Source organism: Neomonachus schauinslandi, chromosome 1 (assembly GCF_002201575.2).
Source record: "Neomonachus schauinslandi chromosome 1, ASM220157v2, whole genome shotgun sequence".
Taxonomy (NCBI): domain Eukaryota; kingdom Metazoa; phylum Chordata; class Mammalia; order Carnivora; family Phocidae; genus Neomonachus; species Neomonachus schauinslandi.
Genome location: NC_058403.1, coordinates 195916509 through 195938697, shown reverse-complemented (window position 1 = coordinate 195938697; position 22189 = coordinate 195916509). Strand labels below are relative to the sequence as shown.

The following is a 22189-nucleotide window of genomic DNA, read 5'->3' as shown; positions in this document are numbered from 1 at the left end:
CCCCGGCACAGTGGTCAATGAGTCAGTGACACAGCCGGCTACCATCTGGACTCGGTCCTCCAGGCTAGGATGGAGAAGCTGACAGCGCTGAAGGAGGAGGACCCCAGCACAGGATCTAGCCACAGAGGTGGTGGCTGCTGATCTTGTTCAGGAAGCAGGGTCCCAGAGTGATGACCATTAGGCTCAGAGAGCCTGGCACAACTCCCAAGGGCTGAGGGGACAGGAGAACACCAAGGCAGCCCCGACTCCCTCTTCCTGAGGGTTCATGCTACCTTCACGTGCCCCATAACCCAGCCAAACCGGCTGGCATTCTCTAGCTGGCCTCAGTCCAGGGGAGAAGCTCTAATGGTGGAATGGCAGGAAGATGCTCCCCAGCCCCAGGGCCCTGCCCACAGACCCGCCCCTGCTGCACTGCTCTGGCGGGGTTGGCCCAAGTGCTGTGTGTGTCTGGGGTCAGTCTGGCTTCGTGGTCCAGCCCTGCCTGCCCTCTCTGGTGGTGTGCATATCCCGGGTCTGAGCCACCTCCCTCCCCTTTACACCTACCCACCCACAGCTGTGGCTGTCCCTGAGTTGCACTTTCCACAAGGCTGTCGTCCAGGTCCTCCTGGAAAGTGATGTGAGGTGATCACAGATTTGCATGGAGGGGTCCCAGCCGATGGGTACAGGTCACAGATGTCTGGGGGGAGGTAAGAGTTGTGTAGGTCACACGTGGGGGAAACCACAGCTTTGCACGGGTATGGAGGAGTCCTGGCTAGGTGGGAAAGGCCACAGATGTTGGGTGTTACAGATGTGGGTGGGGTAGCTCACAGGTGTGTTTGAGGGTCACAGCTGGGTAGGGCAAGTCAGAGGGGTGAGAGCAACAAAGACGAGTCACAGCTTCTTCCTTGCTCTCTTTTTGCTGGCTCCATCATCTCGTGACCTTATAGACCAACACCTTCATCTTCTGTCCAGCAGGCTTCTCCCCACCATGGCCCCGAGCACTGGGCACCCTCCCCCTCCACGTGACTGACGTTGCCTTCTGTGCTCCCGCCTAGCCCCCTTCCCTCCGTTCTCGGCCGTCGCCAGCCAGAGGGACGAGGATCACCTGACAACCTGAGCTGACATCGATGTGGTGGGGCTCGCTTCTCCAGGCTCTGCTCCGCTGACCACCTCTGACTTGGCCTTTGCATCTAGTGTGCATCCCCAGGATGACAGGGCCCTTTGCTGGTGTGGCTTGCAGATGCAGCCCAGCCCAGCACTGGCACGTGTGTGAGTGCTGTTTACTGAGCAGGTGAGACTCAAGCAAAGTCAGGCGTGGTGCCACTCGAGGGCTGCCCTTCCTGCCCTACCTGTGGTAGCCCCTGGCCACGCTGCAGCCTTGGACTGCAGGTCCCAGCCGTGTTCCAACTTCCTGCAGCCTTTGCCCGCACTTTGTCTCTAGTAGCAAGCTTCCCCTTCCCCTTTTCAAACTCAGTGTAGAAAGCACTTCCTCGAGGATACCTCCCTTGAGGCCTTGTGGCTGGGCTGCCCCCCTTCACCACTTGGCTGTTTCTTGAGTCTGTCTCCCCACGGCCAGTGTTGTGTCATCACTGACGTGGACAAGGGGACCCAAAGTGTGGGTTTGATGGCTGAGGAGAGGGGCAGAGCCCCTTCAAGAATGAAGCAGGCTGGAGCTAGTCTGACTACTCCAGATGCTACTTCTCTCCCCTGGGACAGCTGGGGACAAGCCACATTCTCCAATGGTCAGGACGGGGCTGACCTTTGAGGAGGTCTCTGCTCCCAGACTCAAGATGCCTCCCTCTTGGGGCACCTGGGTGGCTCAGTTGGTTAAGCGACTGCCTTCGGCTCAGGTCATGATCCTGGAGTCCCAGGATCGAGTCCCGCATCGGGCTCCCTGCTCAGCAGGGGGTCTGCTTCTCTCTCTGACCCTCCTCTCTCTCGTGCTCTCTCTCTTTCAATAAATAAATAAAAATCTTAAAAAAAAAAAAAAAGATGCCTCCCTCTCGCCCCATCACGTGTCTTTGCGGTGGGACAGGGTTGAGACCTCAAGATTCAGGTCCCAAACCCCAGTGGAGGACTGTGACCCAGCTGGGGAGAGGTGTGTGTGGCTGAAGTCCACTGCCCTTGGAGCAAGGAGTGGAGAAGACGCCCTTGCCTGTGGGAACAACAGGGAGGGGTGGTCTGGCTACCTGCCCAGCCAGGGAAGATCAAATATCCACTTCCCCTGTCTCCCTGGGTGGGCAAGGCGAGGTGAGTGGCACTGGCCCAGCTGGGGATCCAGGGGCAAGGAGGAGAAACACAATGAGCCTAGTCCCTCACGGAAGGCTGGCCCAACTGCTTCCAATCAATACGGAGAAACCCACAATCCTGGGTGTTGGGGTGGAATGTGAATCCCTCCGTTCCCAGTGGCCCCTGCCCCAGCAGGGCAGCTGCAGAATGGGCAGCTCTGGGCCTCCAGGTTCCACGGACCGCATTTGATGGATACGAAGTTCCCAGCAGAGAGTCTCACGGAGACAGGGCTGCGCTCAAACCTCCTGAGACACCCTGGAATCTCTCTCACGTGTCCTGGCCTAGGTGCAGACAGTCCAAGCACAGAAGCAGGTGTTTTATATTTAATTTACAAAAGAGACCCCAAAATAATAATAATAAACTATCCAGGGGCAGGAGAGTAGGGTCAGGTCCTCTCTGGCCCGGCTATACCCCTCTTCCTCTCTGGCAGGGAGAAAAGGGGCCTCTCAGGGAACTGCCTCCCCCTTAGAACAGGGGGGTGAGAGCTGGTATGGACACCCTGCCGGGCATCCCCGGGGCTCTGCCCCCTCGGAGCTCCAGTTTGTGCACCCCGGGCAGGCTCCTACATGCCTGGCAGAGCCCTCGTGGCAGAGGCCAGCTGGCCCGGCAGCCGGGAGAGAGACCCCTACAAAGTCCAGGTGAGGGCCAGGGCTGCCCCAGCCAGCGATCCGGTGAGGAGGGGCCCAGCGCAGGCCCCACGGGCACCGCCAGCTGCCCGTGTGCGGTCCCACTGGCACTGCTCGCCCCCCCAGCCTAAGTAGCACTGGCAGCGGAAGTGCGTCTGCAGGTAGTTGAGATCCGCCCAGCTGAGCTCCCCCTCTGGGCGCAGCTGGGGCTCCCCAGGCACGCGACTAGGCACCAGGCGGAAGCTGCTGGCGCTGAGGTGCAGGAAGGTACTGGCGCTGGGGTCACGGCGTACACAGCGCCCGTGCCCATGGCACTGGGCCCAGCTGCAATACTGGGCAGCCCAGGACACGTTGACTACGTAGGGGACCAGCAGCCGCGTCAGGTAATCCTTGAGGTACTGGCAGGTCTCCTGAGGGCAGAGGCCAGGGATCAGGGTCAGGGCCTCAGCCCACAGGCCCGGATAGAAGCCCTGTGTTCTTGTAACAGCGCACACGTGTGTACACATACATGCGTGCTTGAGCCCTTACCGCCCCTGCTCCCACTGAGAAGGGAGGAGGGGACAGAGACGAGCCCAGCAGGGCGGCTGGCGGGGGGAGGGTGGAACTCTAAGGCTGTTCAGGACGGTATGACCCCTTTCCTGGGAATAGGGGAGGAACCCTTTCTCCTCTGTTGGCACCAGGGAGGCCTTGGGTGGGAGACAGACAAGGGGCCCAGACTAGGTTGGTTTGCCCACCTTGAGGTTGGCAGCCCAAAGCTGCAACTCTCTGCCTGCCCCCCTGCAGACTCCACTCTGTCTTACTCACCTTGCTGGTGGTGTAGCCCGCGTCGCCCCAGAGGATGACCCCGGCCGCGCCCAGGGCTGCGCTCTCACCAATGGTGGAGATGAGATCCATCTGTGTGGGAGGAGGATGGTCACGGGGGAGACTGAGACCACAGGGTGAGGACAAGACAGGCTGGACAGGCCCCCACCCTGTTCTGCCATGCTGATCCCCTCAGCCCAGTACCCCTTTCCACCCTCAGGCAGAGGCTGTTTCACTTTCTCATTAGATGTGCAAGCCGTTTGCACTCCTACTTTGGCTTCCGTTTCCCAAGCCAATGGCCCACTTGAATCTAGGATGTATCTATCAGGATGGACTCCCAAGTCCCTGCTCTGCCCTGGATGTGCTGGGAAGCTTTGAGCAAATTTCTCAGCATCTCTGGATCTCAATTTTCTTATCTGCAAGATGGAGATAATGATGCCACCCTTTCACAAGGTCACAGGGAGAATGACAGGAGGGGATGGAGAGCAGCTAGTCAGCTAGGGGGCAGGAGGCCCCCTGCTATCCCAACCCCGCAGTGGTTGTGCGGGGCGGGGAGAAGGCGGGGGCCGGCACGTACCTCGCTGAGCCCTGTGAGCCTGCGGCTGTAGGTGGGTCGTGTGAAGACGTAGACCGGGAGCGCGTGGTTGGCGTGGTGGGTGTGAGCCACGCGGAGGGCCTCCTGAACGCGGAAGCTGACAAAGTTGCGGCCGTGGGTGGAGGACGCCAGTGTCTCGTCCAGGTAGACGGAGGGGAAGAGGGCTGTGCTCTCGGCCCACAGCCAGGCCAGCTGGTCGTTTCGGGAGACCTCAACATCAGGGCAGCGGCCTGTATAGGTGTCCCAGTTCTGCACGTAGTCGTGGTTGTAACAGTCGGGGAAGAGGTAGAAGCCCCAGAGGTGCCGCGGCCGCACTGCCTTGACAAAGCGCAGCGTCTCCAGCATGAACTGGCGGGCCGCAAACTCAAACTCGTACTGCGCCTGCTTGACCACACGGTCTGCTGGCCAGTCAGGGTGGCGAGTGGCCACCAACTGGCGCGACGACTGGCGGTACACGTCCTTGTCCTGCCAGTTGCGCACCCACACGGGCCGCCAGTCCTCCCAGTCGATGACTGCCAGGCCTGCAGGCTCCTGTGTACGGATGTAGTGCTCCACGTGCTCCTGCAGCATCTTCAGATGTGCCCAGAGGCTGCCATTCTGTGGCACGCCCCCATGCACAGACCTCCCCACGGAACTGAAGTGTGGATACAGGCCCAGCCGGTCATGGTAGAAGATGGTGATGTTCTGGTTCACAAAACCCTCATTAGGTGAGGCCTGCACATCAAAGGCCTTCAGGTCCAGTGGTACCTTGAGGCGAGGGCCACAGTCTTGTGTGGGGACATCCCATGCTACCACAAAGGGCCGGCCGGTGAAGATGGGTGGCGCTGTGGGCTTGAGCTGGGTGGCCCATGCCACCAATACCAGGGCCAGTGTGACGGCAGGGCCCAGGCCTGCCCACATGCTGGGGGCTGCAGGAAGACGGTGTCACCTGCCTGGCACCAGCTCAGGAACTGGGGGAAAGATGAGAGAGAGCAAGTTAGTCTATAGAATCCTGGAGGTGCCCACCCCAAACCCACTCACAGTCCCACAGTCCAGGCTGTGTGGGGCACTGTGCCCAGGGCTGTTCAGACCCTGTTAGGTGACTGTAACAGGTCTGAGAGACCACCGGCCACGGAGGGGAAGGCAAGACACCCTGGGAACTCACTGCCAGGAACATAGGGCTCCTTCCTAGAGCAGGTGACTTACGGCCGGGCAGAGACCTCTGGTAGGTCTGACTCTCAGAACTGGCAGACTGAGCCATGGACTCACTGCTCAGAAATACAGATATCTGCAAAACCACCCAACACATGGTTTCAGAGAGCCCCGAACCCGAGGCCCACTCTGTACCCCGTGAAGAACTCCCGATCCAGAGAAATGATAGCATTTGGATAAGGCAGGGCACAGCTCATGCAGCCACCAGGAAGCTGGAATAGAGCCGCGGAGCTGGTAGCTGTGCAGCACCCGCCTGGCAGAAGGGCGAGGCTGTCAGGACTTTGTATCGAGCGCAGACACCCTCCCAAGCTTGGTGGAGGCCCCACCGGGACAAAGGGGCGGCGGACCTCCCACGGCGGCGCCGGCGGACCGGCCCTTCCCTCGGCAGCCCCCGGGAATGCACGCGCCCGCCCGCGGGGAGGAGCTCACTTCGCCTGGCCTTTGTGCGGGACCCCGCCCCCGCCCCGCACGTGGGGCCGGGGCCTGAGCCGGGCCGGGTGGGGGTGGGGTCCCTGGGCCGCCCCGCTGGGCGCATCCCCGGGGGTCCAGAACCCAGCCCGCAGGGAGAGAGCCGCTAGGCTTGCACTGCTCGCCCTCACCTCGCGCGGGGCGCCGCCGGGACCCGCGCCATGGCCAACGCCATCCCCGGCCCAGCCCGGCCCGCTCCGGCCGCTCGCCCAGGCGCGGCCCCGGCTCGGAGCCTCTGCTGCTCCGCCCCCCCTCGCCCCGGCCCACGGGCCCTTTAAGAATCCAGCGTGGAGGTGGGCCCGGGGCAGGACTTGAGGCCGGGGCGGGAAGGTGTGCCCGACTTTTACGCAGCCAGTGCAGCGTTTCGGCCTCCAGGGTTCCCAGATCCTCCGCCGAGGAATGTGGCCACCCATCTGGAGCCGTGAGCCCCCTCCAAACGGGGCTTTCTTCTGGAGTCTCAGGCGCGAGCTCCAGTCAGCCCAAGATTTCCTCCCCCACCAGCCCGTGGCCGGTGGTACAGTCCTCCCCGCTCCGCCGCGCGACCAGCCGCTTAAAGGGACAGCGTAAGGGACTGGAGTCGTGGAGGGAATAAAGAAGGTGGTGTTCCTCCGCCCGTCCATAAGGTGGTGCTGCGGCACCTGGGGCCTTGGCTGGGGGCAGCAGAGGATCTGGCCCTGTACCCGCGAGTGTAGCTTCCAACCCTGGGGCAATTTGGAAAGAGGGACGGTGACCATAGCCGACCTCGGGCCTTCCGGGATAGTAACACCCAGTCTCCTACGGATCAGGGCTCCCCTTCCACCCCCCCCGTCCCAGTCTAAAGGGAAGCCCCGCCCCCTGCCAGATTGGGGGAGGGGGACCAAGCGCCAGCCTCTTAGCCCTCGCTGGGCTGGGCCGAGGCTGTGGTTGTCTTGGCAACACGAGCTTTGAGTCGCAGCGTGGCCGGCCCCGCTGGGGGCCGGTAAGCCCAGCGGGCCCTGGGGGTAGGGCCCCCTGCCCGCGACCTGCATTAGGGACAGGCCGATGCCTGGGCTACCGTTCCCTCCTGCCCACTTTCTCTGGAGGCCTGTAGGAGCCCCCCAGGCTTTATTTCAACTCTGAGGAGGCTGCTACCCTCGCAGAAGTACCCGGCCCGACCGCAGAGAAAGCCGGTCTGGCTAGAGGGGCTTCCCCGGGCCTCCACCCGGTATCAGGAGCCCTTTCGCCCCACAAGCTCCTCCCGCTGGGGAGCAAGCTTGGAGCTGGACCGGGCCGAAATCTCCCTGCCTCTTCCTAGATCCTCTCCCCCGTATGCGGCTCAGCTCCCCCAAAGGGCCCGGGTCTGCACCACCAGCCCATTCCCGTCCGCGCGACAGGGAGAGGAAGGAGAGAGAGCTCCTGTGAGCGGATCTAAAGGGGGTGCAGACCAGTCGCCTGCACTGGGCTCACCTGTGTGGGAGCCCGTGGGCCCAGTAGGTCGGCGGCCTCCCTTCCCCGCGTGAGCCTCTCCAGCTAAGCTACTCGCACCAGCTGCTGCCCGCCGGGCAGCCCGCCGGCGACTTGATAAACCCCATCCCCTCCCACCCGCTCCCGCCTCCCACCCCAGCCCTTTTTCCTCACTTCCTGCTGCCCCTCTGAGAGGAAAGGGCCAGGAACAAGCGCGGGGGAAGGGACCGCCTTGACCCTGTTTCCCTCCGGCATGCCCTGCTGGCTGGCTGCCCTCCCCACCCTTCCCCCCTGGAGTATGCCCTGGCCCTGTGAACTGCACCAGGTGACAGGAAGGCTGTGGGACTTGGCTCAGGTGACAGCCTCTGCCATGCCGGCAGTTTCCTAACCCTGAAAGCTCTTCTCCCTAACCTTCCCTTGGGGTTGAGGCCCATCCTCAAATCCAGTAGCCTGTGAGTGGAGGGGCCCCAGTGGTGGGGTGCTTGGCTGATGGTCCCCCAAGGCAGGTGGTGAAGAAGGGGAGGCAGTTTGGGGAAACTTCCAGGAGCTGAGTCAATTTTTTCCCACTGAGAGCGGAAGCATCCCAAATGTGACAGAGTGGACAATGTGTTGATGTGTGTGACTGTGCAGGGTCGGGGGTGGAACAGGGGCTGGGAGGGGTCTATAGGCCTCCAGCTCTTCTGCTGGAGGACATTCCTAGGTGAACTTCATCAAGACACTGCAGAGTAGGGAGCTCATAACTGGAATGAGAAAAGGGCTGTGTTTCCATGGGAAGGGGGTGCCCATAACAGGACTGGCCCCAGGGAGAGCTGCAGCAGAGTCCCAGCAGACTGTTCCAGAGAGTTGGACAAGTCTGCACACCCTCAAATCACCCTGAGCCTACCCCATTCACCCTACTGGCCCACCTCCCTGATGCCCGGGGCCTTTCTCCTAACAGAAGGCTGTGGAAGACTGGGCAACTGGGGGAACTGGGTACACACCCTAGAGTCTGTCCCTGAGGACCAAGGAGTCCAGGACATGGCAAGGGAGGGTGTGTTCCCATACCACTGTGCTGGCTCCATAAGAGACACAAGCCTTGGAAACTGCAGGGGGTGGGGGCCCCTGGGGAAACAAAGGCCAGACCAGACAGTCCCAGGGCAGGGACACTTCCTCAGGCAGCCATTAGGAAGGAAGTGAACACAGCCCAGTGGAAGGGAGTGGAAGAGCATTGCCCTGACCCCCATTGTTTCCAGCTTTGGGGTCAGCTGGGGCAGGCTGAACGCAGGGAGTTCCCCCACGCTGGGACTGTGGTGATGGGAGATGGGATGCCATCTGGCATGGCAGAACCCTGGCCCTGCGGCAGTAAGGGGGAGAACGGAGGATGACACGGCTTTATGTCTGGCATCTTTTCAGGAAAGTGGGAAGGTGCCCAAAGAAGAACTACAAAGGCTGCACAGGATGATCCTGCTCCGGATGTGACAAATTTAAGCCTCCGAAAGACTGGCAGGCCAACTCCCCAGACCCAGAAGCCTGTGTCCCTGAACTCCCTCTTCCCTAATTGGAAGTTGGGCTGATGGCCAAGGGCCAAGCCTAGTAGGGAACAAGCCTTCCAGAAGGGCCTGAAAAGGGTAGGCTGAATGTACACAGGGGGCAGCTGGAGGTGAGAACACAGGGCCAGCAGGGACAGGTGGGTGAGTTCTGCCTGATGGAACAGAAGCCCCAAACCCACTCTCCTGGTGGTACCCACAGGCACTCCTGGGAGGAAGCAGGTGGGTTTGGGCTACATAGCCTGGCAGTAGGCCAAAAGCATGGTGGCACCCATCTGATTGCTGTCCACTTAAGATGGGTCTTGGAGGTCCATGGAGTTCATGTTGTGACCTCCTGTGGGGTCAGCTCACATGGCTGGGGGCATGACAGCTGTTCCAGAACTACCTGAGGTCATGCTCTCACCTCAGGTCAGGCAGATGGGGCCAATCCCTAGTGAAGCACCCCAAAGGCTTCCAATTCCATGGGTCCCCACCTATTAGACACAAGAGAGGAGTGGCCTTCCATTCTGAGGGGCCCTGCAGTGAGGGCTGTGTGAATACACTGCCACCTGCTGGTCACAGCTGGGATGGCCACAAGCTGGGCTCAGGCTTACTCCGAGTCTTGATGATAAAGATCGGAGCCATCAGAGTGGCCCAGTCTAGACCTTGGATGTCACAGCAAATGCCACTCTTGTATGTAGGGTCTACAAATAATTTTATTGGAACTAAACAAATAACACAACAGCCTTCTTAGATTGGGGGCTGCCCTTCCCAAGCCATTTCCCATACTCTTAAAAGCACAGAGCTTGCACAGTAAGGAATTAAAAAAAAAAAGTCATTTTGATGTAGAAATCAGACTCTGTCCCAACATCATGGACTAGACTATTTACAGGCTTTCACATTTTAAGTATTCCTTTATGGTTGATCTCTCCTTCCTGTCTCTACCCAGGGGCTCCAGTACCTTCCATTGACTGATCCTGGGGGATGAGTATACTGTAGGGAAAGGGGTGGTGGGCTCCTCACAGCTATTGCCACCAGCCCTAGGGGTGCTGTCCCTCACCAAAGGGTGGCAGATGGTCTCCTCCCTATGGCAGGGGTTTTGGGGGGGGGCAGGGGAGCTGGTACAAAGGCAAGGAGGATTAGACAAAGTAGGTGGGTTGGGGCAACTCCCCATAGGCACAGGCATCATAGCCCTTCCTGATCCCATCTTATGCCCTCTCAACTGGGGGTGTGTGTGTGGGGCAACAAGTAGTTGCAGTGGGGAGGGATCAGTCCAGCCCTGGGTGGAGGGAGAATCCTCCCACACCAGTCCCATCTCCTATTAACAGCCAGAAAACTGTCCATCCATCTGGGAGTGGGAACAGATGAGCAGGTAGGCAGGAAGAATCAGGCTTGCACTGCCCCCCACCTCTGTCCAACACAGGAGGAATCGAGGTAGCAAACGGCTGAAATGCTCCAACAAGGGGGTAAGGGAAATGAGGGAAAGGAAGTTCCCACTTGCATACAGTTCCCACAGCCCAGGGGCTGGAAGAAGGCAGACCTTGCTTGTAAAGTGCTGTAGCCCCTAGCAGGGCTGGGCCCTACACAAGCTTGGAAGAAAGCAGGCTAGGCAAGGGTGCAGGAACCAGGCATTCCTGACCAGCATATGCCCTGCCATGCTCCTTGTAGGGATTGCTGGGGAAAGTGGGCTGGTAACTCTGCCATTAGCCCTCGCCAGCCGCCAGCCACCTCGTCCACATATAAACCAACACCCAACCAACATTGCAGGACTGCCCTGCTCACAGCTGAAGTTTCCAGGCCAATGCAGTTTATTCAGGATTGTGGCCCCAGCTTAGATTCCTTAATGGAAGCCACACCTTGAGCCTGGGGGTTTCTTGCTGGGGTAGGGAGTGCTTATGCCTGCCACTCCCCAGGCTCACACCTCATAGAGGATCACAGGAAAATCCACGTGGATGCGGGGAGGATCCAGCTTCACGATGCCCTGCCATGGAAACAGAAGCTAGTGAGGGCCAGCTCCTCCCCCAAGAGCCCCCACCATGACAGCAGACCACATGTGGGTCTACCTCCACACACTCAACATACGCCCTATGACCACTGCCCGGCCCCTCACCTGAGGAATCAGGTTCTTATGCACCCGCCTCAGCTTGGCCCGCTTCTGCCCGTTCTTGGTGACGATTGTCTCCTCGTAGAACTCGTGAGCCAGATCCCCATCCTCATCATAGAACATGGAGCTGTGTGGAGAGAGAGGGAACGGGCTGGGCTGGAGCCCCACACCCGGTCATGGCAAATAACCAGACTACAGGGAAGTGTGCCCACCTCCAAATGGGGAGGAACAACCTTGGTGGGAGGGAGAGAGGATAATATGCCTGAAGAATCCCTTGTTTAGGGCTTGGGGTCTACTAGAAGCAAGTGGGGAGTGGGATGGTAGCCAGCGCTACTCTCTCAGTCTCCAAGAAGAGAGATCATATCAGAGCACATTGTCACGGCAGCCAACTTCAGTTCTCATCACTGGTGTGTTCAGCAAAAGTAGCCATTCCAACATCAGGTCCTTGCCTTCACCCAAGACTTTTAGAGTGGGCAGCATGATGGCCTGGGCATGTGTCTCACTCCAGAAGATGCTGCTGGCCCTGGGCCAACCTGAGATGGCAGATGCCTGAGCTAGGAGGGAGCCTGAAGAGAAAAAGGTTGAATCCTCCCCACCCACCCCAGGTGGCTGGTGTAGCCAAACTACCACTGTTGGGTCTCCCGTGTATCTACAGCCAAATCTCCAGTATCACCTGAGTACCATTTCCCTGGGCCCACCAGGGGCAGGCCAATAGTGCTCCTGTCTGGACCCGTGGAAAGAGAAGGGAGGTCAGGGCTCCAGATCTGCAGAACATATCTGGGTGAGGGTCTTTTTTTACCCAGGTTCCATCCTCAACACTAGGGCCCAGTCCTACTTTCCTGGCTACTACCCTCAGAGGTCCAACCCCATCACGGTGGGGAACGGAAACAGCCAAAACAGGGTTAATTCTTCCCTCAGAAGAACTGGGGGAGAGGGAGGCTAAGAGCCTTCAACTTTCATGCTGGGCAGGAAGGGATGAAAGAAAGAAATCCTGAAGTCGCAGGGAGGCTCTCTGTCAGCTTTACCGTGCAGAGGGCTTGCCCATGGACAAGCCTCAGGCCCACTCTTCCCCTAGGGGGGCCTTCAAAGCAGCCAGGTCGTCAAGAACCGACTGCTCTGCTTTCCCCACCCCTTGCTCCCACGGGGGCCCGAAACATGGGACTCCTCCTCGAGCTCCCTGTAACGCGCGGAGCCCTGCCGCCCGCCTGTTCTCCCCGGGGCGGAATCCGCGCCCTTACCCGCGGCGCGTGAATACGAAGGGGGGCACGACTCGGCCTCGCGGACGCACCAAAGCTTGCTCAGCGACTGCCGACTCCGGGCCTCCGCCCCCCGCCGCCGAGGCGAAGGGCCACAGGCCCCGAGCTTTGGAGCCGCTGGCGCCCATGTCAGGGCCGCCGGCGCATGGCGAGCCCCGCGACCGCTTTGCTCTCACAGGGCCGTCGGCGCCGCCATGCCCTGCCTCGGCCTCCGCTCGCAGGTGCCGCCGCCGCCGCCGCCGCCGCCCGCAGGCTCCGCTGTCTCCACGGAAACCTCACTTCCGCTTCCTGCTCACGATGCCTTCTCTGATTGGCTGCTTCTCTCGTCGGTCCGCGGGGCGGGACCAATAGCCGCTGTCAGAAGCTAGGCATCCCAGCAGGCACCGCGAAACGTCAGGTCCCAGCAGGCCAGGCTCTCCCCAGTTGGGACAGCTCCCACCCAGTGAAGTGGTGGTTGTGTCCTGCTTTCTTCATGTGTGGCGTCTCCGACGTCCCCGACCTCGAGAGGTCAGGTCCAGCGGGCCTGCCCAAACACCAGCCTCCCCGCAACCACCAGCACTTTAGGGCTGCCCCAGGCCAGGCCGCGCATTGCCCACCTGGCCTTATTTTATTCCCACACAGTTTCTGCGATCACCACTGTTGCATGTAGAGGAGAAACCAAACCTAAGGATAATGAACTAATTGGCCAAATGTATAGCTACGTTCAGTCTGAAGAACTTTGGATTCAGTGTTCTTTCCAAACCCAGTAGAAGGCATACTTCATGAAGGCCAAGAATTTAACAGCTAGACCTTCGATGCCATGAGCAGTGTCTGGTCGTGGTCCACAGTAGTAGCTCAGTAAATATTTGGTGAAAACGCCTCTCACAGCTTGGGGTGTGTGTGTGTGTGTGTGTTGGGAGGGGTGTGGGTTCCCTAAATTCTAGCTTATATTCTTGCCTGTACCACGACCTGAGACCCCATGGTGCTGCATGATGACAGTACATATTTGTATCCCACATGCTTCACAAACTGGTCACATGGTGACTTTTAAAAGGTGCTCTGTGAGCCTGTCCATCACCCTTGGCAGCCACTGGCATGAGGGCAACTTCAGTTGAGGGCCCATAATAAAGACTTCAAAAGCAGAATTCTTAAATCTTTATTCAGCCAATTCTCTCAGGCCCCAGGCCCTGATGATGACTGTCACCCCCACCCCCTTCCCCACAGGAGGCATGCAGCTGAGGCCACGAAATATATCATACATTCGCACACATCATCAAAAATAACTGAGGGAAAGACCCTCGCTTTGATTGGCAAAGAAGGCACAGACCTGACCAGTGCCCACACTCACACAGACCCTGGCCTAGGGACATCCTCCTTGGAGGAGGCACTGAGGCACTGTTGCTGCAACATGAGCCAACATTCCCTGACCCCAGTGTGTGTGAGGAGTCAGAAGCCACTGTAGAGGGAAACCTAGACTCTTCCCCCACTCCTGCCTTATCTTGAACACCAGCCCTTGGCTCCGACTGTCCTGACACCCCATCCGAGACCCAAAACATATGACCTTTCCCCATAGAGGAGGGCCCTTATCCCTGCAAACATGACCCTATTCTGTTTGTGGGGTCTCCCAAGATTCTGGTATCTGAGACACGAATTAAGGAGACTTAATTCTGCTCTATCCCTGCTGCAAGCCTGGAGCAGCTTCCTGGGGCAACCCTGGCCCACCATGACCCACTACACGAAGGGCAGAAGGGTGCAGAGCCATGCTCTGCTACACCTACGGGTGGACACAGGGGGCCAGCTCCTTTGCTGTCTCTGGGCTCATTCCCCCAGTAAGAGACGACCTCCATGCACACTCATTCTTCAGGCCACATGGGCCCTGTCACACTCACACGGCACGCCCTCGGCGCTGCCTACTCTCCTCCTTTCCCCCGGGGGTACAAGAGGTCACCCCAGGGGGCAGGCGTGCAGGGCCTCCTGGATCTTCTGACGGCAATAGGAGTACTTTTGCAGGATCTGGCGGAGGTGTTCCTCTTCCTCCCGCTGCAGGATGCGCAGGAAGTTGTGTAGCTCAGGCAGGCTGAAGGCATGCCACTGCAGGGGGAGAGGAGGGAAACAGGCTGCAACAGGCACGGCCAAACCAGCAGGCCCTGCCAGCGAAGAGCAGCAGTCACGTCACACAGCTAGGATGGGGCTTTCTAATGTTAGGTTCTTGGCTGAATGGCCCGTGCTAGGATTCTTGACAATAGTCTGTATAGAAGATGGGCCCCATAAAGTAGGGCAGTCACCTCGAAGACAGGCAACCGAACCAGATGTTCCCCAGTTACCTGTGGACAGGTTATGCCCACACTCTGAGTTTAACACTACTCCACAGACCCAATACTTTGAAGCCAGAAAGCTTCTAGGTAAAAAGTCATAATGGTTGAACGGGAGCCTGCCTGACAGTGTGGGTCCATCTGTGTGCTTTGATCTGGCTTAGAATCACCATACTATCAGATGGATTCCTGCATCTCCTAAGGAATTTCCACAACAGAAAAGAGTAGACCACCAAGACAATTCTGGGCATCTTGGGACAGGCCCATGACCTTGGCTTGAGTGGCCTGGAAGGCTTCACTGTAGCTACAAGATTCACATACTCCTGAAGAGGCTTTGCAGGGCTTTTTTTGCGGCCCTATTCCTCCTTCCAACTTTACTGCAGCTGTGACCCACTAGCCTTACCCAGTGACAACCAAGAAGCAAAAGAGGGCGTGTACTCACATTCACCTCCCCAGAGTCATTCTCCTTGAGGACAAAGCTTAGGGCCTTCTCGCTAGGCCCTGCAAGGAGCCGCAGCCGCAGGGGCTGCTCATCATCCGACAGCTTCCGGAGGTACACTGAGGGCCAGGTAGGGAGAAGAAAGTATTTGATTAGAGTCAGGCCCAGCCCACTTAGCTCCTTACACATGGAGCATGCATATATACCCTCATACGTGGTGGGGTGGGAAGCCCACCTTGGCCATGGCGTTCAGCCCGCTCAAAGAGGGCAAACTTGCGGGGGTCATCCACCACCAAGAATTTGCGAAGTAGGGCCTCAATGACCTCACGTGCCCGCGTGCGTGACAACACATGCAGGTGCTTGACAGCATCTTTGGGCAGGTAGAAGGAGGTACGGCGCCTCACAGCAGTGCCCCGCCCTGGGCCCCGCCTGGCATCCTGCAAGGAGGGTGGCTTCTTGCTGGAGGGCACTGAGACAGGGCGCACCAGCTTCAGTTGAACCTTGATGAAGCCTGTGTAGGAGCCATCCTTGTTCTGAAGAGGAGAAACCAAACCATGACTACGTTCCAGGTGAGATGGAACAGATTTGGACACCGCTAGTCCACTTGGGGCTAGGCTAGGTGTAAATAAATCACTGCTTAGGCCCACCTAAGAATACCTCAGCTGTAGCCTCTCCCCACACCCCCTTCCCCAGGCTGTCAACTCACCAGGCTCATGAAGAGGTTGCTGTTGATCTGGCTATTGTACTCCTTGATCTTCTGTTCAACCTCAGCCTGAGAAAGGTCAGGTGTCTCCCACTCCACAGGTTCGTCCTGAAAGATGGGCCAGCATGGACATAGGGTCCTAAAAGAACCCATCCCACTGCAATGCATGTCACAGACGGGGAGGTGAGGTTGGGTGGGCCAATTTGAAAAACAGCCTCTGGGGCAGCCTTTGGGAACTGCCACAAAGCTTGAGTCCTGATGAGAAGAACCCACCATTGCTCCTGGTTTTGCATGCAGTGGATGGGCACAGCAAAGGCAGAGTCATCTGGCTTCTTTATGCTGCCTACATGGGGCCTCCTCAGCACTGGGTGAAGCCCTAAAGATACCTTAAAACCAAGGCAACTGAAGATACAAGGCCAGGGGCCAGGAAAAGATGTGGGATTCTTATTGACAGTAAAAGCACCTTCCAACTGCACATCCTGATTCCAGCACCCTAGTTAGGTGGGGTCAGGGGTGTCCTGGAGAAGGGGGACCACTTTGCCAGTCTGCCCCGGCAAAGGATCATGACCACAGGGTAAGAGGTGTGGCACTGGTGCACACCAGGAGCCCAGCCAGCTATGGGTATGAGGGTAAGGGGACCTCTACAATGTTAACACCCTCTGGTGAGGGATTTGGGGCCAGCCCTGTATGTCTCACACGTAGGGAGGAAACCACTGTGACATGCCATTTGATCTTGACCCAAGCTGTACAAAAGGCAGCTTCAGGCCAGGCTCCAATCTGCCTCCTGGTAGAGCCGGTCCCACAAGTGCCAAGCAGGTAGGATTCTGCACTTCCTCCCTCCTATCTGGAGGTTCAGCCCAAAGATTTTTTGCTCTACCACTCAGCCCATCCCCTGCTCCTCCAGAGGCTGTATTCTTGTCGGAAGGGAGGAGTATGGACCAGGGCAGCTGGGGCTCTGAATTAACATTTTTCTGTCAAACTCCCAGGTTCCATTGCATCAGCCTTACTTCCTGTTGACGTCAGGCCCTGGTTGGAATGGGAGTGTCACAGACACAGCTGAGATCACTGCTGACCAACGCTTTGTCCCAGGGGAATTCTTACCAGCTGGTCCCCTGCAGAATAATCTGTGTCCAGCCCCGAGCCCAGGAGAGGCAGGCTTCTCCCTGATTGCTGCCTTGGAGCCCCTAAGCTTAAACAATCTGATGGGGATGAATAAGGAGGACAGATGAGAGGGTAGGGTGCTCTTCACCTAGACAGCTTTTTAGCAGTATGCTCTTTACCTAGAACCTGCTAGTAAGTATGTGGCACTGAAGACTGAGGTTGGGGCCTCACAGGGAAAAGGTATTGGGGGAGGTGTGGGAACTGAAGCCTATTTGCTCCCCCAAGTTTCAAAAAAATCTCCTGGAGGAGAGCACTAAGAAGTGAAAACTCCAGCAGAAATCTTTCTGGGGGCAGGGAGGAACCCTCCAAGAGTAGTAAAGAACAAATGTGTGGGCCCTGGGAAATGGGAGATCTGGCAGGTAAAATGAAGGCTGGGGCCTGGGAATAAGGGGTGGTTGTGTTGGAAGGAGTGACCCGATAGGAAGGAGGACCAGGATGGGAGTGCTACAGGGCAGGAGGAAAGTTGAACAAACTCTAGTATCAGGGCAAGAAGGAAGAGAATTCTGTTTACAGAACGGTGGGCACAGAGATGGCACCAACTTATTTCCCTTCCTTGGATGGTTCTGAGCTCCAGCCTGAGGATGAGAACACCTGCTCCTTCCTCATCCCTTCCCTGGTCACCCAGGAGCCCTGGACTGGGGTGCAGTCATTTATGTTCCAGTCTCTTCCCCTCTCCAGGTGAACCTCCCTTGTGGTTTTTGTTGTTGTTTTTCTTTTTTTTGCCTCCCTTAGTATCTTTACTCATAAAACAAGGGGCTTGGACTGGAGGCACTGCACTGTCCTGCCAGGATTCTAAAAGAAAAAAAAAAGTTTTTTTTCTGGAGGATTCCAACAGCCATCCCAGAGGTGTGCACGGCAGGACCATGGAATTTCCCTTCTCCTGAACTATAGTGACCCACCCTCCACTCTGCCACTGTCCATAGTGACTGATGGTTTTTATTTTACATACAACTGGGGACTCCCCTTCAATTGGTTAGTGTCTTGTGGTTTTCTCACTATTCCACAATGGAAAATGGCTCAAGCCTGAGGGACAGACAGTCCCAGGGATCCACACTCAAACCTTGCACCTAACTCTGGGCTGAACTTTTGAGTAAAATTTAATCTAAAGACTATAACATTTTCATCTAAAGAATCACCCACGGGGCGCCTGGGTGGCTCAGTCGTTAAGCGTCTGCCTTCGGCTCAGGTCATGATCCCAGGGTCCTGGGATCAAGCCCCGCATCGGGCTCCCTGCTCAGCGTCTCCCTCTCCCGCTCCCCCTGCTTGTGTTCCCTCTCTCGCTGTGTCTCTCTGTCATATAAATAAAATCTTTAAAAAAAAAAAAATAAAGAATCACCCACAAGTCCCTTTCCGTGGCTCATGTAAGGAATTCTGTCCCATTGCTGCAAGGTATTCTGAGCTTCACGGTCCCCCATCTCTCTTTCCTGATGCTCTGTCCAGGGTGCTCCCCTGAGGTGTACCAGCTCCAGAATAGTTACCTGAGCTTGGTGGTCACACTGATGGCACACAGCACAGAGGTGTCTGATAATGGGGACACCTAGGAGACTCAGGGAGGAACAGCTGCTCCAGCACCTCATCTTACAGTCCTGGATTAGTAACCCCTCTCTCTCTTGACCCCTCCTCCGGGCTTTGTACAATCTAGCCTGCCTCACCTCCTGTGGATAAAATGCTCCTGTTTGCTTACAGTCCAGAACTAGGCTTCCTTCCCATCTATTCCTAAATACCCTTTCTACAGGTCCACACCGATTTTACTCTATGTGCTGCCGAAGCGACCACTACAGCCAGGTCCACTCCAGAACCCTCCACATTCCAGAAGCCGGCGGCAGACCAGGACTGGTAAGAAGCGGGGACTCAGCTGGCTCCGTCCAGGAGTGCATATGGAGGGGCCCAAACCTTCCTCCTAAACACACTTCCCAGTTCCCAGCGAGGACACCTCCCTTTCCACTTCCTCCCACCACCCCCACCCCCGTCCCCCCAGAGAGGAGGTGGGAGCGTCCGAACGCGGAAATCGAGGTGCTCGTCCAGACTGCGCAGTCGGCTTTAGTCATAGGTGGATAATGCCCGTCCCGGGTCTACCCCGAGCCACGTAGCTGCTTCTCCTGGTTCAACCGGTCTGTGACAGAGACAACAAGGCCTCGACCCCCGGCACCGAGGCGCTGAGAGCCCCGCACACGGTTCCGCGGGCTGGCCCCGGGCCGGTATGGAATCCCCACTGACGGACGAGCGGGACTGCCCACAAACTCGAGCCGGCAACTTAGCGGCAAGGGGCAGGATCCCAGCGACTGTCACCGGCCCGCCGCCCAAAATCCCGGCCCCCACCTGGTCCCGACGCGGCCTGCGCGCCAGTGAGGTACGCGCCGTGAAGTACTGCTCGAGCTCCGAGTCTGAGTCCTCCTGGCTGCAGTAGCCACTGCTTGTTGTGCTGCTCCAGGTCATCTCGAAAGAAGGCGTCCCCGCATCCGCCTCGCCCATCGCCGCGCCCGCCCGCCAGCTCCCGGAGTCCGGTGTGCCGGTAGGAGCCAACCACCGCCCCAGGCGTGTGTGCGCCTGCGCGCGTGCGCCGGGATCGGAGTTCGCGCGGCAACCGTTAACACTGAAACGTAGACAGCCAGGATCTGGCTGCCGTCTCATTGGGGAGGAACTTCGAAGGGCGGTTCATACACGCCACGCCTCCAGGGATGACCTCATAGCCTAGGCAGCTCAGCTCGGCTCCGCCTCGCAGACCCCACCTCTCTTGGGGAACAAGTCGGAGCGTGTGCGCATGTGCACCAGCGTGGCTGCAAGACCGGATGCGGATGCGGGAAGGTGCGGAAATTGCGCGGGGGCGGAGCCTGGGCGATTCCGGGCAGTCCGCGCGGAGTCAGCATCCCCGGCACCCATTCGAGCCCGCGCGCAGAATTAGGCTCTCTCTGTCGCGGGAAACCCGCTGTTAGAACGCTCACTGCGCGTAACGCCGGGCAGCCCTAAGCAACTCCTGCAATGTGGCAGGCTGGTCTGCGCGCCTTTTCCGTACGCTCCCCCCTGCCCCGCGCTCACCACGTTCGTGTCCAGCTCCAGCGCAGGTTCCCAGCCCAGGTCCCGGGGCCCGCAGCAGTCCAGGCAGACAAGCGCGCGGCAACGGTAGTGGCATGTGAACTTGCAATCTGCAGAGAGGCCTGGCCGTGAGGCGGAGGAGCCCCAGCTCCAGTTCAGAGAAGCATTCCGGGCATGGAAGAGAACCCAGGGGATGAAGGCCCTTGCCCGCCAGGCTCTGCATGACCGGCCTTATCTTAAGGTCTCGTTACCCCCCGCTGCTGCACAGCTTCTAGTGTTGATCCCCCGACGTCTGGAAACTGTCGGGAGGGCCTCAGGCGGTCAGGAATCCAGGCCTGTTGAACTGCTGGATCCCTAGCACCGAGCGCAGAACTTCCCCCCTTCCGCATTGTCAACGCCCCCCTCCTCCAGTCTCCTTTACTTGAAGGGCAAAAAACCAAAAGCCTTTAACCTTTGTTCCCCTCCAGCTGTCATCTGTCTCTGCATCCCTCGCACCAAAACTTAATCAACATTCTTCTACATACAATCTAATTCCTCACCTTCACTCTCCCCTTTACCCATTCCAGTCAGGCTTGCCCCTCCCTCCAGGAAGCTGGTTAGGGTCCTCAGCAACCTGCGCACGGTCCAATGCCAGGTCCCTTCTCCATCCTCACCCCCTCAGCATCGTTTGATGCTTACTCCCCTTGGTTTCCAGAGCTCCCCACTACCCTGGTTTTCCTCCCGTTCCCTGCAGCTCCTGCTAAGTTCCTTTGGTTCTGTCTCAACTCCCAGATCTAATGGACAGAGTGTCTGAGGCTCAGTCCTGATCAATGCCCTGCTCTATGTACTCACCTATCCCAGATCCAAGGCTTCCATCGCTGACCTCCCTCCCCAGATCAAAGCCCGTGTCAACCCAGTGTGGCCAAAGCAATTCTTCTTTCACCTCCCCGCTCCCCTCACCAGAGCTCCTCATCTCAGCAAAAATCGCTACTCTCCCAGTTTGAGGTAAAAAAAAAAAAAAAAAAAATCCCAAATCACTCTTGATTCCTCTCTTCTATTTGCTTCTCACACACACCCAAATTGTCCTGTATTTCATCTCTATGTCCCTTTATTTCTTCTTGGGAACACTGCAGTGTCCCAGCCCTTCTCATGGTTGGTAGTCTGTCACAACTCTGGTGTTCAGGACAGACTCTTGTACTGGATGAGAGGGTCTCCATGCCTACACAGGCCTGGGACACCTTCTCTAAATCCCTAAATGGGCCAGAGCAGTGATTTTCAACTGTTCTCAATTCCAGGCTGTCTACTGAAATGATTTTTTTTTTTTTTTTTCCAGTTGCTGATACACTCCCAGTAATTGATTCAACACGTCTGAAGTCCAGGCATAGGGGTTTGGAGGGCTGTAAAATCCCAACCGATTCTAGCTGGTGTATATAGCCCCTGGGGCAGCAACCTCTGCTTGCTGGTGATTCCTGGGAAGGCAGGACCACCACTGGTGTGTGGCTGTGTTTCATGTTTTAGCGCCTGGTTGGCTGGGCCTGCAATAGGTATTTGCTCAACAAAACTCCCGCTTGCAGAGGGCCCACCCAAGGTACTTTTCCTCTGCCCCCCTCCCATAGGAGGGGAAAACTCCCCTCATCCCAGAGATTCTGGAGGGGGACACAGTGAATGAATCTTTGGGAAGGGGTGGGCCTGGGAACAGGGACTTCTAGAGATTGGTCGAAACAAAGCCTTTCTCAAGAAGAGCCAAGAAACTTCAAAAGATAAAAAGCTTGAAATCAGCATGTTATTCATAGTTATTCATAGGCAGCCGCCTCTGCGCAACTGTGCCCCTGATGCAGGTGGAATAGGACAAGGATATACACCATCTATCTGCCTGCACTCTCGTACACGATGGGGCAAAGGTAATGGACCTGGCCCGCGGGAACCGACCCTGCCGACTGACCCCCTCCTTTGCGACTTGACACGCAGCGAGGGCGCTGCCTCTTGGCCGCCCGTTTCGCTCTCGCCAGCGTGCGGGGCTGCTACTCACGCGCGCACTGCAGGCCCTTGCGCACGACGCCCCAGATGAATTCGCCGCAGAGGTCGCACCACGTGTGCGTGGCGGGCCCCGCGGGCTGGAAGTGGTGGCCGCGGCCCGCGACCAGCTGCCGTGCCGGATTGCGCGCGGTGCCGGGCGCGATGCGCAGCGCGTTTGCGCGCTCCAGCCGGGTGCGGCTCGGGCTGGAGCGCCGCGCGGGCTCCAGTTCCCTCAGTTCAATGAGCTCAGGTTCCGTGGACATGGCCGGGTCGGGCCCGGACTCCCGCGGGCTCTGGGCGCGAGCGAGCGCGGGGCGGGCGGGGCCGCGGG

General features: G+C 58.2%; 3 protein-coding genes across 8 annotated transcripts; all 3 read right to left on the bottom strand.

The window, feature by feature from the left end:
* Positions 1 to 2574: 2574 nt before the first annotated feature.
* On the bottom strand, positions 2575 to 7463 carry HYAL2 (hyaluronidase 2). Of its 2 annotated transcripts, none has more exons than XM_021687004.1 (4): positions 7375 to 7463; positions 4273 to 5240; positions 3699 to 3788; positions 2575 to 3304 (listed from the first exon to the last, which is right to left on the bottom strand). In XM_021687004.1, the coding sequence occupies exons 2-4, from the start codon at positions 5188 to 5190 to the stop codon at positions 2894 to 2896; spliced, it is 1419 nt and encodes a 472-aa protein (XP_021542679.1). In that variant the 5' UTR covers positions 5191 to 5240; positions 7375 to 7463; the 3' UTR covers positions 2575 to 2893. The 2 variants fall into 2 exon arrangements, with proteins under 2 accessions (XP_021542679.1, XP_021542678.1); XM_021687003.1 differs by lacking the exon at positions 7375 to 7463 and adding an exon at positions 6081 to 6168.
* Positions 7464 to 9575: 2112 nt separating this feature from the next.
* Positions 9576 to 12498, bottom strand: TUSC2 (tumor suppressor 2, mitochondrial calcium regulator). The gene is made up of 3 exons (XM_021687002.1): positions 12219 to 12498; positions 10987 to 11107; positions 9576 to 10857 (listed from the first exon to the last, which is right to left on the bottom strand). The coding sequence occupies exons 1-3, from the start codon at positions 12362 to 12364 to the stop codon at positions 10792 to 10794; spliced, it is 333 nt and encodes a 110-aa protein (XP_021542677.1). The 5' UTR covers positions 12365 to 12498; the 3' UTR covers positions 9576 to 10791.
* An 839-nt stretch (positions 12499 to 13337) lies between these two features.
* On the bottom strand, positions 13338 to 22138 carry RASSF1 (Ras association domain family member 1). Of its 5 annotated transcripts, none has more exons than XM_021687000.1 (6): positions 21872 to 22138; positions 19867 to 19973; positions 15673 to 15777; positions 15202 to 15499; positions 14970 to 15085; positions 13338 to 14306 (listed from the first exon to the last, which is right to left on the bottom strand). In XM_021687000.1, the coding sequence occupies exons 1-6, from the start codon at positions 22119 to 22121 to the stop codon at positions 14160 to 14162; spliced, it is 1023 nt and encodes a 340-aa protein (XP_021542675.1). In that variant the 5' UTR covers positions 22122 to 22138; the 3' UTR covers positions 13338 to 14159. The 5 variants fall into 5 exon arrangements, with proteins under 5 accessions (XP_021542675.1, XP_044772977.1, XP_044772974.1 ...); XM_044917042.1 differs by having other exon boundaries at positions 13362 to 14306; positions 19867 to 19985; XM_044917039.1 differs by having other exon boundaries at positions 13362 to 14306; positions 15673 to 15790; positions 19868 to 19973.
* Positions 22139 to 22189: the final 51 nt, after the last annotated feature.

What these genes read in the sequence shown, in the direction of transcription:
- HYAL2 (XM_021687004.1), bottom strand. Translation starts at nt 5,190, where the DNA reads ATGTGGGCAGGCCTGGGCCCTGCCGTCACACTGGCCCTGGTATTGGTG. An exon ending in GGCTCACAGGGCTCAGCGAG is followed by an intron (nt 3,789 to 4,272) that starts GTACGTGCCGGC and finishes CCTCCCACACAG; the next exon opens with ATGGATCTCATCTCCACCAT. An exon ending in CGGGCTACACCACCAGCAAG is followed by an intron (nt 3,305 to 3,698) that starts GTGAGTAAGACA and finishes CTCTGCCCTCAG; the next exon opens with GAGACCTGCCAGTACCTCAA.
- RASSF1 (XM_044917042.1), bottom strand. Translation starts at nt 22,121, where the DNA reads ATGTCCACGGAACCTGAGCTCATTGAACTGAGGGAACTGGAGCCCGCG. An exon ending in TGGAGCTGGACACGAACGTG is followed by an intron (nt 15,778 to 19,866) that starts GTGAGCGCGGGG and finishes CCCATCTTTCAG; the next exon opens with GACGAACCTGTGGAGTGGGA. An exon ending in ATGACTCTGGGGAGGTGAAT is followed by an intron (nt 14,307 to 14,969) that starts GTGAGTACACGC and finishes CTCCCCCTGCAG; the next exon opens with TGGCATGCCTTCAGCCTGCC.
- TUSC2 (XM_021687002.1), bottom strand. Translation starts at nt 12,364, where the DNA reads ATGGGCGCCAGCGGCTCCAAAGCTCGGGGCCTGTGGCCCTTCGCCTCG. An exon ending in TTCGTATTCACGCGCCGCGG is followed by an intron (nt 11,108 to 12,218) that starts GTAAGGGCGCGG and finishes CTCTCCACACAG; the next exon opens with CTCCATGTTCTATGATGAGG. An exon ending in ATAAGAACCTGATTCCTCAG is followed by an intron (nt 10,858 to 10,986) that starts GTGAGGGGCCGG and finishes TTTCCATGGCAG; the next exon opens with GGCATCGTGAAGCTGGATCC.